At 53.6% G+C, this 14603-nt stretch overlaps 1 protein-coding gene and 1 long non-coding RNA gene across 11 annotated transcripts in view; one reads left to right on the top strand and one right to left on the bottom strand.

The window, feature by feature from the left end:
* On the bottom strand, nt 1-11284 carry LOC138992116 (uncharacterized). 3 transcript variants are annotated; one of them, XR_011467999.1, is made up of 4 exons: nt 11169-11284; nt 10872-10951; nt 5657-10678; nt 1-3336 (listed from the first exon to the last, which is right to left on the bottom strand). It is a non-coding gene; the product is annotated as an uncharacterized lncRNA (long non-coding RNA). The 3 variants fall into 3 exon arrangements; XR_011467997.1 differs by having other exon boundaries at nt 5657-10951; XR_011467998.1 differs by lacking the exon at nt 11169-11284 and having other exon boundaries at nt 5657-10507; nt 10588-11045.
* The window catches only part of LOC102267148 (uncharacterized protein C17orf113), a 40939-nt gene continuing 37581 nt past the window's right edge, over nt 11246-14603 (top strand). For 5 of the 8 annotated variants that reach the window (XM_070389847.1, XM_070389844.1, XM_070389843.1 and 2 more), the window contains exon 1: nt 11269-11488. In XM_070389847.1, coding sequence (XP_070245948.1) covers nt 11455-11488 — 34 coding nt within the window. In that variant the 5' untranslated portion in view covers nt 11269-11454. Of the gene's footprint in view, nt 11489-12487; nt 12674-14603 lie in introns of all 8 variants that reach the window. The other 3 variants (XM_070389845.1, XM_070389839.1, XM_070389838.1) reach the window with 3 other exon arrangements.

The raw sequence follows: 14603 nt of genomic DNA, 5'->3' as shown, positions 1-14603 counted from the left end.
GCAGCAGGGCACAGATTTGATCCCTGGTTGGGGAACTGAGATCCCGCAAGCCACATGGCACAGCCAAAAAAACAAACAAAAACCTCACAAATATTTATTGAGCACCTACCATGGGTTGTATTTTCCAGGTCCTGCCCTGGGAATTCAAAGAGGAATAAGACGAGGGGTGGGGGAGCAGGGATAAGAGAGCATACAGGGAGGCAGGCAGGGCATCGACCTTAAAGAGGGGGAGGAGGGAAGGCCTCTCCTGGTATTTCAGCATCTTGCTCCGGTAAGAGAAAGAGCCATTGTGGCTGTAGCAAAGTATCATAGCAAGGCAGGGAGGGGCACAAAAACAGATCCAAGGGGCATGGGATATTTTGACCTGGACATTTTGACCCCAAGGATGTTTTGAATGCAAACATTTGAAACCAAAACATACCAACGCTGAACACTTCTTCAGAAAGTGCTTTCCCATTTGAACTCTGTTCATCCAATTTAATTCCTTCATCAGATTTTTCCATTTTTTTCCCTCTATGGTACAAACAAAATTTCCTTTTTTTTTCATTCTATTTTAACTTTATTGAAATTATTTTCACCGTCATCAATTCTGTATAGATTTTGCAGCCGAGAATTGATGCACTGATCAATTTCACAATGATTAAAGGCCCCCGACCCTGCTCTCCACCATTGTGTGAGTGATTGGGTAACTCCTCCAATTTTGGAAGATTCGAATGTAAATGGAGATTTGTGTTCAAGATTGGATTCTTGTGTCCACTTTAGCCAACAACAAATTTTCTTGTATCTGGTTCTAGCTATTACCAGTGTTACTTGTACCAGCCAAAGTTTTAGTTGGAGAGTTGCATTTATATCTCAGTTAATCTGTGGGCAGGATCATGGATTGCAGAGAAGAAGGGTTTTGGGGAGGTGGGTAGGAGCCAGATTTCCTAAAGTAAGAGAAGCCCTTGGAGGTTTTAGGCAGGAGAGTGACATGTTCAGATTTGCCTTTTAAAAAGTCTCCTCTAGGGAATTCCCTGGTGGCCCAGTGGTTAGGACTGGGCTGTTTCACTGCTGAGGCCCAGGTTCAATCTCTGGTCAGGGAACTAAGATCCCGCAAGATGCATGGTGCTACCAATCAATCAATCAAGTAAAAAAGCTCCTCTGGCCACGTGGAGAACAGACTGGGAGGGCAGTGGAGGCAGGGAGGCTGACGAGGAGGCTGTTGTGCCAATCCAGGTGGTAAAGAGAAGTGAACAGCTTGAAGACAGGTTCAGTTCAGTTCAGTTCAGTTCAGCCACTCAGTCGTGTCCGACTCTGCGACCCCATGAATCGCAGCACGCCAGGCCTCCTTGTCCATCACCAACTCCTGGAGTTCACTCAAACTCACATCCATCGAGTCGATGATGCCATCCAGCCATCTCATCCTCTGTTGCCTCCTTTTCCTCCTGCCCCCAATCCCTCCCAGCATCAGAGTCTTTTCCAATGAGTCAACTCTTTGCATGAGGTCGCCAAAGTACTGGAGTTTCAGCTTTAGCATCATTCCTTCCAAAGAATACCCAGGGCTGATCTCGTTTAAAATGGACTGGTTGGATCTCCTTGCAGTCCAAGGGACTCTCAAGAGTCTTTTCCAACACCACAGTTCAAAAGCATCAATTCTTCGGCGCTCAGCTTTCTTCACAGTCCAACTCCGACATCCATACATGACCACTGGAAAAACCATAGCCTTGACTAGATGGACCTTTGTTGGCAAAGTAATGTCTCTGCTTTTCAATATGCTATCTAGGTTGGTCATAGGGAGATAGAAAGGCAGGGTAATCCCATCTTGCTTCCTGGATCCCAGCACAACCCTCCCCACTCCCTCAGAATGTTCTCCATGTCGTGTCTCACACCTCAGCTCCTGCCCTTGCTTCCTCTGAGGTTCCAGATACCCCAGAGTTCGGCCACTTGAAGTTTGCGCAGGGTGGAGACCAAGAACTGGGGTGTTTTCCTTGGGGCTCTCTCCCAGTCTGTCTCCTGGCCGAATGTGGTGAGGGAGGGTCAGGGATGCCCTGCTGAGGTTGGGGTTCGTGGCTGGAGCAGCTAGGGAGACCACAGACTTGGCCATGAAACGGACCCAGACACAAGGCACTTGTCTGATCCGTGGCTCTGAGCTCTGGGTGTGACCCTGGGCAGGGGTACAAAGGGGCCTCTGTCAGTGCGGGGCACAGAGCCCACCTGGGCCAGGCCAGGCGCTGGAGGAGTGAGGAGGTGGGCTTTGGGGTGTTTGAAAAGAGAGAGCTTCAAATAACTGACCTGAGGTTTGGGTGTCATCTGGGGCAAGTCACTTCCTGTCCTTAACCTGTCTGCTCACCTGTAAAATAGAATGTGAATCCCAGCCTCCCAGAACTAGCTGCATTGTCAGGACTGATTTTGTTGACGAAAACCTCACCTTCCTGGAATCATGTATTTTCAAATATTATTTAACAAGCACACATACTGATCACCAGGTACCTGTTTCCTAAATACTGTAAAAATGTTGACTCATTTAATCCCTGTAAGATCCTATTTTATCCTTGAATCTGCCTTCAATGTGAGAAGAGCAATCCTTGGGTCGGGAAGATACCCTGTAGAAGGCCATGGCTACCCACTCTAGTATTCTTGCTGGAGAATTGTCCATGGAGAATTCCATAGACGGAGGAGCCTGGCAGGCTACAGTCCATGGGGTTGAAAAGAGTCGGACACAACTGAGCGACTAACACTACAGATGGGGAAACTGTGGCACAGAGGTGGCCAAGGCCACGCAGTTGGGAAGTGGCAGGAGGAGGACTTGAACCCAGTGTGGGGATATACCTATACTATGCTGTTTCCCTACAGGAAGGGGTGAGCATCCCTTAGGCCAGGGAGCCCAAGCACAGGGTGGGGGACCTGATTCTTCATCAGGAATGGAAAGGGATTCAGGAACACCTCTGCCTTGAGGAGCATAACCACGCAATGTCTCCCCTCCCAGGGCCTGGCCCCTAGGACAGGGCTATGAGTGACCAGAGACCCAGGACAGAAAAAGAGGGTGGAACAGGGAGTTACAGGAGCAGGTCACAACCCTGCCACCTTTGGCCCAGTTGTGGGAGCAGCTGTGACCAGCAGAGGCTGGGGTAGGTTTGGTGTGCCTTCAGCTAGGGCTAGTCATTCCTGTGGGGTGCCAGACTTGGAGCCACGTGGTTGGAGGAAGGCCAGGGTCTGGCTGGACATAAAGCATGGACATGTAACAGAATGGAGTAGGGGGCTTCCGCCGAGGGGCTGAGGATGCTGGAGAAACAGAGCCCAAGTCCACAGCGTCAGGACTTTCGGTCTTCATGGAAAGCCTTTGAGCATGCGCAGAACCTGACAAAAAAAGGAGGCGGGGCTTACCAGGCTGGGGTCAAAGAGGCCGGTAGCTTACATCCTAAGCAGCACGTGGTCCTTGGACGTGGAGAGCTGTGAGTGCCGAGCTCTGAGCTGGTACTTGCTCTTCCAGATGTATCTCTAGGCCTGTCTGCTCTTCGGAATTACCTGGATGCTTGTTAAAAAGGCAGACACCGAGCCTCACTCCAGATTCTGAATCTGAATTCCTGGGATGAGGGCCCAGCCCAAGATGCCTAATGAGCTCCGTGGTGATGCTCAGGTAGCCAGGCACTTGGAAAAACCGCCGGGCGATGGGTCCTCGCCCTTGGCTGCTCATCAGAATCACCGGGGAAGAATTGAAAATTCCTGGTGCCCAGGCTGCACCCTGGACTAATTCCATCAGAATCTCTGGGGAGGAGTCCCATCATTTTCAAAGCTGCCCAGGTGATTCCAGTGAGGGGCCATAGTTATCTTTGAGCAGCCCTGACCCTCATCTCAGGCAGCTCTGGCCTGAACTGTGCCATCCTCAGAGAGTCCTTTCCTGGCCACTTGTTCTCCCTGACTTTGTGTGTTTATCCACTTATTGACTTGACCATCCTCCTAGATTGCAAGCTCCATGAGGGCCCCTTAAGACTTTTGTTCATTGCTGCATCCCCTAGGCATAGAATGGAGGGCCTAGCATATAGAAGGTGTTCAGTGGGTGTTTACTGAGTGAATTTATCGAGTCACTCCTCTGTGCCAGGCCCAAAGGGAGATACTCTCCATATATCATCTCAATTTTCCCAACAAATCCACAAGATAGATACTTTTGTACCCATTTTACAGATCAGAGAGGCGAAGCAACTTGCCCAAGGTCTGACGGCTCCAGAACCCAGGCTCTGTCCTGGGCCCTGAACTGCCTCCCAGCCAAGGGCTTTGGGCAGCCCCTGCTGTGGGAAGCAGCCTGACAGCCTGGAGGCTGAACAGAGGGCCTTGGGGACCTGGGGCATGTTGACTCAGCCCATCCCCAGGGCGTTTCTTGGAAGCTCTCTGCTGGTTTTGAAAGGCCTCCTTCATGGCCTGCAACGGCCATGTGCTTCCACCCACCCGACTGATTTGAGAGGAGGACTCCTTGATGCGGTTCGGCAGCTGCTCCTTGCCAGCAAGATGGACCATGGCCATCCCACCATCTCTCTCAGCCAGTGCGCTCAGAGGCTCTCCCCTCCCTCCTGCCCTAGGTGACCCCAGATTCTCAGGGTCATTCTCAGTGCCCCCCTGCCTTCATTCTTCTGAGGTTAGCATGTGTTAGGTTCAGTTACTTCTACTGAGGAAGAGGGGAAGACCTCAAGGCCCAGGAAGGTGGGAGAATTCTGCTGGACAAACTAACCAAAGAAAAGCATCAGGAAATGAAGGGTGGGTTGGGGAAACTCAAAGATCTAAATTTCCTTAGGGTTGATCCTGGCTGGTAGTCAGGGCCTCTCCCGGCCTCTTCTGAATGCAGCTCTTTAAGTAGGAAGGAGGTTAGCCAAGGTCCCAGTGAGGACCCCTGGGCCCTCAGCCATTCCTTCTCTTCCATGGGGCAGTATGAGCAAGTCCCCCCAGTAAGCTGACTGCCTTCTAGCCTGCTGCTGTTGCGATGAATATTCTGGGGAGGGGGCCACCCCTGCTGTGGGACACCCCAGTCCCCAGCCTCCTCTCCTCCTGCTCCAGCCTCTCCTACACGACCCAGGCAGCTTTGCCCAGCTGGATGAAGAGGTTGAAATAATTTCTGTTGCGCTGGCAACAAACACAAGTTGGCTATAACTCTGGACTAGGGAAGACTGGGGATGGGCTGGCAGCCTTGAGCGGCAGGATGATGGGCAGGAGGGGAGGGGTCTGTCTGGATATGCAGATGGGCACTATGTGTGGGAGAGGAGATTATTTGTGAGGTTTCAGGGGTTCCACCCAGGCCCGTTTGTCTTTCCTCTCTTTTCGCCCCATTAGTTTCCATTGCACAGCTGTGGGGAAGTTCCTTCTGCAGTCTTACCACTGTCCCTCCTGCTTTAACTAACAATGTCATCCCCTCACATCATAATGGCTCTTTATAGTCTGCAAGGTGTTTTCTATTTGTTATCTTATTTAATCTTGTCAGCTGTCAGCCTTGGGTTAGGGGAGTTATTATTAGTTATTGTTAGCCCCATTTCATAGATCAGGAAACTGAGATGTGGGGAAAATGGCCATGTTCCCAGTCACAGGTCAGTAAGTGGCAGTTATATGCAAGTGCTTGTTTGCCTGATTACAAGTTACTCTGGTTTTCACAAGGCCCCCCCTCCCCAAATTACTCTCACAGACACACACATACCCTTTACCCCCAGCTCCTCACTCTTCCATGTCACCACAATTCAGAAGCAGCCCAGGCCTGAAAAGGTCATGGTGTCCATCCCCCTGCCTCTAGGCCGGTGCAGTGGAGCCTCCATGGGGCCCATATCTGGAGCTCATCCGGCCATGGTCCAGGAGAGGGTGATGGTGGCAAAGGCGGGGGAGTCGAGGGTGTCAGCTGCTGCTGCTGCTTTTTGAGCAAAGACTTTTAAAGGTTAATGTGATAATCTCATCCTGATTACTGCAAACTGAGGACCTCATGCTCATCCAAGAATCTATTACTAGTCATGCAGGAGGGGCGGGGAGACTGCGTGGGGCCCACCCCGCCTCCCCACCGCCATCCTCACACATGTTGAGGGGGGCTGAGCCTTTCAGTTTTATGTTTTGTTTTTAGTGGAAAGAGGTATTTCTAGATTGTGGTAAGGATGCTTTGGGTCTCCCTACTTCAAGACCTGGACCAAGGGATCCCAATCCTTCCCTTTTACGTCTAAGTTACTGTTCTAGGAGGGGCTGCTGGTGGGTCTGGATGCAAGGCCAGAGATCACAGAAAATCAGGGACCTGGGAGGTCATCACACCCCCCACCCCATCTTCCCTGCTGGGCAACCAAGGCCTGTTGCTGTTGTCCCACATCACGCCTGCCCAGAAGTAAACCAATTAGCACCGTGTCTGGTTCTGTGTTCCCAGCGCCTGTCTCATTATTTGGGGATTTATGTCTCGGTCACCGTGAAGGACGACTGTCCCGGTTTCCACTGGGGGGAGCCCGGCCAGCCATAGAGCTCAGCGGGCAGCAGGAGGTGGTGCTGTCCTGCTTGGGGGCAGGCTGGGGATTTAATTTCAGGGGGATTTGCAAGCAGTGGGGAGCCGCTCTGGGCACATGGTGGCTTCGGGCTATTTTAGGAGGCAAAAGGCAGGCCCTGTGGGGGGAGGGCTCTTAGCCTTTAGCGATTCTGCCCTTTCAGTGGGAATGGAGAGGACTTGGGATGGAGGAGGCAAGCCCACCTGAGGTTGGGGCTTCTCCCACCTTCCTGAAACTCAGGGCCCCAGAATGAGTCTGTACTTCCAACCCCAGGTGGGGCAGTGAGCAGAACATAAGCTGCTGACTAGATAGGGGTCTTTGGCTCCTCTCCTGAGCCCCTCTGTTGTAGGCTTTCTAACTGAGGTCCTTGGTTTTATTAGAAGGAACAATTAATATAACCGTCTCACACCTTTGTGATAGGAATTATATTTACCGAGCGCTTAGGGAAGGCCCCATGGCACACGGAAAAGGGCACAAGCTTAAGGCCAGACACACCCGGCTCCGTTCTGTATGGGTCACTTCCAAGCTGGTAATGTGGGTTATGTAAGTCCTTTCACCTCTCTGAGCCCCAGTGCCCTGTCTCTAAAGCGAGGACCATAACGCCTCATTAATGACGCCTGTCTTATTAACTGGGCACAAACTATGTCAGGCACACTGCAGGGATGATCTCTCATCACCCTCTGCCATGTTATGATGTGTTAATTGTCCTGTTTTACAAATAAGGAAATGAAGCTCAGAGAGGGAAAGTAACTTGCCTCAGCCCACACAGCCAGAGCAAGGAACCCGATCCATTTTCTGTGCCCACAGTGAGGGTTGGTTCATTCCTTAAATCCAGCAATATGTGTTGGTTATCTTTGATATGCCGGCACTGTTCTAGGGCTGGGGATTCATCACAGACAAAACAGAGGAAATGGAGGGACTTCCCTGGTGGTCCAGTGGCTAAGACTCTGCACTCCCAGTGCAGGGGCCAGGGTTCGATCCCTGGTCAGGGAACTAGATCCCGTATGCCACAACTAAAAGTTCCCACGTGCCACAATGAAGATAGAAGATTCTGTGTGCCACCCCCCACCAACCAAGCAGCCAAATAATAAATACTTTTTAAAAATACAGAGGAAGAGGAGATAAGGGGATGAGACTGAGCAGCAGGGAGAACTGAGTCGGCCAGCTAGAGACACAGTGGCTTTATTTAGACTGAGAATTATTTTCTGATGGCGGTGTCGGGGGAAGGTGACAACTAGGGGACGGAACCCCTCCTTGGAAGATGCTAGGTGGGAAAGGGAGCACCAGCACCCCAGCAGCCCCAGCTGTCAGGACTAGGAAAAGGGTTTCTGTGTTGTCTTCCTCCTCACCCCACATTTATAGGAAAAAAGTCTGGGTGTGTTGGGATAAGGCACCATGAGATAGAGGGAAGAAGGCCTAGTGTTTAGAGTCAACCAGATGGGGTTCGATTTCACCCCTTTCTAGCTGTGTGACCTGGGGCAGGTAAACTAACCTCTCAGAACCTCCCTTTCCTTATCTTAAAAAAAACTATTTATTTTTGGCTGTGCTGGATCTTCGTTCCTGCACACGAGGGTTTTTCTCTAGTTGTGACAAGCAGGGGCTACTCTTCGTTGCAGTGCATGGCCTTCTTACTGCTTGCAGAGCACAAACTCTAAGTGGGCAGGCCTCAGTAGCTGTGGCACATGGACCTAGTCGCTCCTCAGCATGTGGGATCCTCCCAGACCAGGGATCAAACCTGTGTTTCCTGCATTGGCAGATGGATTCTTTACCATTAGGCTGCTGGGGAAGCCCCCTTTTCTTATCTTTAAATTGGGGAGAGGAATGCTGACTTTTCAGGGCTATTTGGGAGGAGAAAATGGATCAATAAAGATGTGGGAAGGGGCTGGAAAACAGAAGGCTCACAGCTAGGAGCTGTGTTGTGTGTGTGTGTGTGTGTGTGTGCAGGGTCGGAGTTTGGGGGCGTGTTATCCTGGTGTATCTAGGTGAAGCCACGTCTTTGTGGTGGCACTCAGCTGGCACCTGTGCTCCTGTTGAATGATTTCAACAGGCCGGGCAGAACAGGAAAGCCAGCAAGCCTAAACACAAGGTCCGGTGCTCACAGTGCTAGAGATCGCTCTCTGGGTGACGAGATGGGGAGGCTGAGCTCGCCAGCAATGACATGAAAATAAATGAGGGAGGTTTCATGGAGCCTCGGCTCTCTATAGAGCTGACTCAGAAGTGTAGAAAAGTTAACAGTGGGCAGCATTAATAGAGGACAGGATAGAGGGTTGGGGGAGGTGATTCCCTCCCTGGCTCTGTCCTAAGGAGGTCATTGAAAGCCTAAATATGTTTAAGAGGAATATGAGTGGGATCATAAAACCTCTGGAGACAAGTTTTTATTGAGTTGAGCGGTTCAAGTCACTTGGTCACCATGCAGAGTACTGAGCAGAAGGAAATGAATAAAGGCCCAGAACTAGCCCCCTCAGCACAGTGGTGTAGCCTGGGCAGGGTCTAGGGGACACAGTTCAATACAGCATGATAAATGCAGTGTTAGGGTCCCATACAAGATGCCCTAGGAGCATGTAGGAGGGGCTTCCTGGAGGAGGTGGCCATGTCAGGGGAAGAACAGCTGAGGGAAATGGGTCTCTTTCACTGAGCAGAGAGATCCCTGAAGAAGAGGCTGCCAGCCATGTTCAGCTGGCTGTGGAAGGTGGGGAGGGCTTTTTCTGCATTACCAGGGAGCAGATCTGGGCTTCCCTGGTGGCTCAGCAGGTTAAGAATCCACCTGCAATGTGGGAGACCTGGGTTTGATCCCTGAGTTGGGAAGATCCCCTGGAGACGGGAACAACTACCTGCTCCAGTATTCTGGCCTGGAGAATTCCATGGACTGTATAGTCCATGGGGTCACAAAGAGTCAGGCATGACTGAGCAACTTTCACTGAACCACTAGGGAGCAGATCTAGAACCCGTGCTCAGGCATTACAGGAAAGCAACTCTCAGCTCCCATACTGATGGGCTTTCTGTTCTTGAGACCCTCCATCAACGGGACAGACCATCTCTAGAGGCAGTGAGTGCCCCGTCCTCAGCACGTTCAAGCAAAGGCCAGAAGCTAACTCATCAGGGACAAGTTACAAAAGGGACAGGATGACCTCTAAGATCCCTCCCAGGTCTGAGCAACTGCATGCAGTTTGCCATGGACAGACACAGGATGTGGACCGTGACAGAGAAGATGTGATCGGATCAAGTTAGAGGGTGGGTGTGCTGGGAGTGTGCTTGCCAGGGACTGTCACGTGACTGTCAGCGCCAATCTGCGCTTATTGGTTTTTGAGTGAACCCTTCACTGAGACATGTCACATACCATACAGTTTGCCCATTTTAAGTGGACACTTTAATGTGGCTTGACTCTTGGAGTGGGAATGAATTCGTGCATTAATTCCACAACTCTTTACAGAGCATTTATAGAGCTTAGTGCTGATGCTTCCGATACCTGGAAAATAAAAGCCCTTTCCCCACAGGGGATACAGGTAAGTGACCAGGCAAAAGCATTGCATCTTGGGAGATGTGCTAAGAGGGAAAATAACCAGGGCCTGGGATAAAGAGTAACTGGGCTGGGGAAAGGGGGTCCTGGGGAGGTGATAGTGGAGTTGAGGCCCAAGTGGCAAGGAAAAGGCCTTGTGAAGATCAGGGGAGAGTTCCAGGCGGAGGGAACAGCAGAGACCTCAAGACAGGAGTGAGTTGGTAGACGTGAGAACCAGGAAGCAGTGCCAGGAGCTAGCAAGTGAAACATCACCAGGGCTCCCCGTGGTCAGACCTCCTCTCTGGAAGGCCTGTTTCACATGAAGGCTGGCTGGAGCGTGAGGTGGGAAGAACAGCACTGGTCCATCTTCTTTAATACAAGAGCCATTCCTATCGCCTTTCCTTGAGACTCTCCAGTAATGGAATGATGTCAGGTGCTGTTAGGAGGTTATGCCATCAGCCCCTGCCTCCTGCCCTCCTCTGCTTGGCTTCATTCTCCTGTCTCATGCCCCAGTGTGGGCCAGAGCCAGTGCACTGATTCCCTGGGAAGAATCAGAAATGATCCCCAGCCACATACACCGGTGATGTTTCCCCAACAGGCCCACTGATTTAATCCACTGACCTCTGGACAACCTGAAGTCTCCCATTTGCTCCTGACTTCATGTGTGACTTTGAGCCAGTTACTTAACATCCCCAATCTTTCATCTCCTGGTCTGTAAAATGAGGATCAAACCAGTCAGGGGCAAGTTGTTATGAGGATTAATGCCATCCCTCTTGGCACTCAGGAGGTACTCCATGAATGTCAGCTTCCTTTTTCTCCCTGAGCTTCCCCTCAAAAGAGGGACTGGTTTATAAAAAGGTAGGGAAGGCTTCCCAGGTGGTGCTTGTGGTAAAGAACCCGCTTACCAAAGCAAGAGACACCGGTTTGATCCCTGGGTCCCGAAGAGCCCCCTGGAGGGCATGGCAACCCACTCCAGTATTCTTGCCTGGAAAATTCCATGGACAGAGGAGCCTGGTGGGCTACAGTCTTAGGGTGGGAAAGAGTTTGACAGGACTGAAGCGACTTAGCATGCACAGGCAGGGAAGGTCCCAGCAGGCCAGTGCGGGGTGGCCAGTTTGGGGTCCCCTCCTCCCAACTCTGGGACCCTTTGGAAGGTGAGAGGCACTCAGGACTGGCCAGCCAGGGGTAGGGAGGCTACTCACCGATGGGTCCAGCCCTGCCGCCAGAAGAGCCCCTGCGTCTCCCCTCTTCTGCTGCCCGGGGAGCCCTAGCGCCAGGTCACTCTCCCGACCCGCTCGCCTGCGCTCCGCTCCGGGCGGCGCGGCTCCTGGCACCCGCTCCCCGTGGGCCGCCCAGGGGCGGGCTCCGGGGCCGCGGCGGCTGCCCCGGGACGCGCGGGCCCCGGACTCATCCGCCGCGCACCTCCGGGAGCCAGGAGCCGGGAGCCGCCGAGAATCCGGACCGGCGCGGGCGGCCGCAGACTACTGGATGCGGCCCCGCTCGGGTCGGAAGCGCCCTTCAGGTAGGCGCGGGCGCGGGCCGTGGGACCGCACTCCCGGCTCCCCATCCCGGACCGACGCGCCGCTGGGACTGAGCGCCCACGGGGGCCCGCGCGCGGGGTGGGGGTGTAGGTGGCTCCGTAGCGCTGGTGGCAGCAGCGAGGACCCTACCCTGCCTTGTGTTTTGGGAAAGTGGGCGACAAGAATCACGACTTAACCGGAAACCGAGGCTGGGAGGGGGGACAAGGATGATGGCCAGAACTTTTAGTTCCCAGGAAGTAGGGGAAGGGAGGCTGGCGACCACAGGCCAGGGACAGCGAGACTCATCCCGAGAAGGGGACCATTCTCCGAAGACAGGGGGCTCGACCACAGAACCTACCTTTTTTGTCTAAGTTCTTTAGAGACTCCAAAAATCAACTCCCACCCCATCAGCCCCTGAGATAGAACAGAAGGGAAGGGCCGGGGGATGGGAGACCTATTGTCTTTTGGTGGGGGGGTGAATGCAGAGTACACTCATCCCCCCCACTCCCCCTCCCCCATCTCCATTATTCACAGTCATTGGAGGCAGCCTTGCCTGCCCCTCCTCCTTCAAGCAGAATGCCTCCCCTTCTGTCAGGGTCAGAGGTAGAGGTTGGCCCTCCTGGCCTTTGTGGGAGGCAGGATTCCACCTCACCCCCGTCCCCCCGACAAAGCTCAAACCATCCCCGGATCTCTCAGCCCTTCTCTCTCTGGCTCGCAGGCTCTTTCTCTCAGACTCATTCTCTCAGCCCCATGTGGAAGTGCTGACCCTGGGGCCATCATGATGGGGAGCCTGGTTTGGGGGAGCTAGTGTTCAGTCTTTTGGGGAGTTGGGCCAGGAGAGCAAGCAGTGGATGAGGCTGAACTGTGCCAGGGTCCTGGGCAGGGGGCTTGGTTGGCGGGGCGGGGGGGGGGTCTCCTGTACAAATCAGGTTCCTAGGCCTTGCCTGGCAGCAGAGGTCGGAACAGGGGACACTGAGGCTAATCCCCCACCCCCACTGTAGAGGCAGCTGTTCTGTGTTACCACTGTGGGCCCTTCGAGGAGGGATGCAGCTGAGATAACAAGAAAGACTTCCTTCCGGAGGGTGGCCAGAGGATCTTTCAGGGAGTATCAGTATCCAGAAGAGGCAGCCCTTATCTCTACGGTGTCCAGGGGAAGGAGGCCCTCTGGGACTCCCAGCCAATAGCAGGTGAGGATAGCCTGGGGGGATGGTGACCTCACCTCTGGACCATTGCTCTCCGTCACCTCTCATGCCCTCTCTCTTGCTTCCTTGGAGCTGGAGTGTTGACTTTCAACACCACTTAGCCAGCTCACTCCTGAAAACCCCAGCACCCAGCCGTCCCCAGGGAAAGGTGACAGGCTACATCTCTCATCACTTTGGATGGGACAACAGACACGGCTGCCTTGGTTTGTCCAGTGGGTGTCTCCCACCCCCACCCACAGCAGCAGACACCTGGACCAGTTGTGGCCCAGCCTCAGGGCCTCCTGCCTGGCAAAGTAGGGATGTGTGGGCTGGGGGTGGGCATGGCTGCCCCAACTCGGCCCATCCCACTCCTCTAGGTGGGAGTCTCTGACTCCTTTGGGGAGTCTTGGGTGTGACCGTGGGTGACCCCAGCTCTCTAGGCCATCCCCTAGGGGTGCCGCTCTGTGGGGGCCGCACAGTGAACACCCTGCAAGGTGTCAGCCTTGGGAGAGTGGAGTGCTTGGTGGTGGCCCCTTGGGGACCTGTGGGGGGCAGCCAGGCCCAGGAGGACTCACACTCCACAGGACAAGAACAGACGATGCCTCTCTTCTTCCAGACACAACCCCATACTCCCGCCTGTGACCCTGTGAGTGATGGGATGGGGGCCGTCGGGCTGTGCACCCCTTCCCCCTGAATCATAGGATGAGGCCTGTGTTTCAATTGTGAGCCTCAGTTTCCTCATCTGTAGAGCCTCAAGGGATTGCTCTGAGGGTTAACAGAGGTGATGTCTGTCCAGTGCCCAAAAGGCAATGGGCACTCGCCACAGGGCAGTTCTTTCTCTGTCCCCACCCCGCCTTCCTCTGGCCGCTGAAACAGACAAATACAGCTTGGTGTCCCCCCACCACCCCAACCTTAGAGGCAGCTGCTCCCTGTGGCCACTACAGCACCACCTGCAAGGGACCTAAGAGATTAGCCCAGCCCAACCCCCTCTCTTTAAAGACAGGGAACTGAAGCCCAGAGGGGCAGGACTGGCCCGACTTTGGCCAGCAAACCAGGCTACCTTCTCAGAGGCAGGGCTAGGGACCTGGCTTGGGGAGGCGAAGGGTAGATATTGGCAGACCTGGGGGAAAATACCAAAGTGTAATTGGGCTCATTAAGGATTAGGTGAGGGAGCCCTTCATGCCCTGCCAAAGGCTGGGGACAGGCCTGGAACCCTCCTCTCCTGTTAACCCTTTGGCAAGGACAGGTCTTCCCCAAGAACCCCCTTCCGCAGGATGCAACAGCTCCCCGCTCTGCACTCACGGCCTCCGAATTTCTTTCTCTCTGGCCATCTTTGGGTAGTGCAGTGCCCAAGGATGCCACTGACACCTGGGCCCCGAAGTCCACTGTCACCCAGCAAGAAGGGGTGGAAACGGGCTCTGGAGCCATACCTGAGTGCTCCCTTCCTCCAAGCCCCCTCTACCTCTGCGAGGACAGACACACAGACAGCAACCTCGTGTGTGTGCTAAGTCGTGTCTGACTCTTTGAGACCCAATGGGCCATAGCCCTCCAGGGTCCAGGCAAGAATACTGGAGTGGGTAGCCATTCCCTTCTCCAGGGGATCTTCCTCACCCAGGGATTGAACCTGGCAGGCAGGTTCTTTACCACTAGCGCCACTGGGAAGACAGCCACTTTGGTCTCCATCAACTCTCCTGTGCTGGCATGAGCCTGCCTTCAAGTGGGTGGCTCCTTCCCTGGTCCAACCGCCCCCTCCCTGATGCAGGAAGGTGAGAACAGAGGGAACTTTATCCTCTTCCTGTGTAAATTACAGACAGACACCTGGGCACACCCATGCTCTTTTTCTCTGCTTTCACCAGGTCTTTTCCTGAATTAAGTCCAGTTCTTCCCCTGTCTTCATACCCTCTCTTCCTAGCCTCTCTGGCTCTGGCCTCCCCAC

Source organism: Bos mutus, chromosome 19 (assembly GCF_027580195.1).
Source record: "Bos mutus isolate GX-2022 chromosome 19, NWIPB_WYAK_1.1, whole genome shotgun sequence".
Classification (NCBI taxonomy): Eukaryota; Metazoa; Chordata; class Mammalia; order Artiodactyla; family Bovidae; genus Bos; species Bos mutus.
Note: the sequence above shows the minus strand (reverse complement) of the source record. Positions and strands in the feature narration are given on the sequence as shown.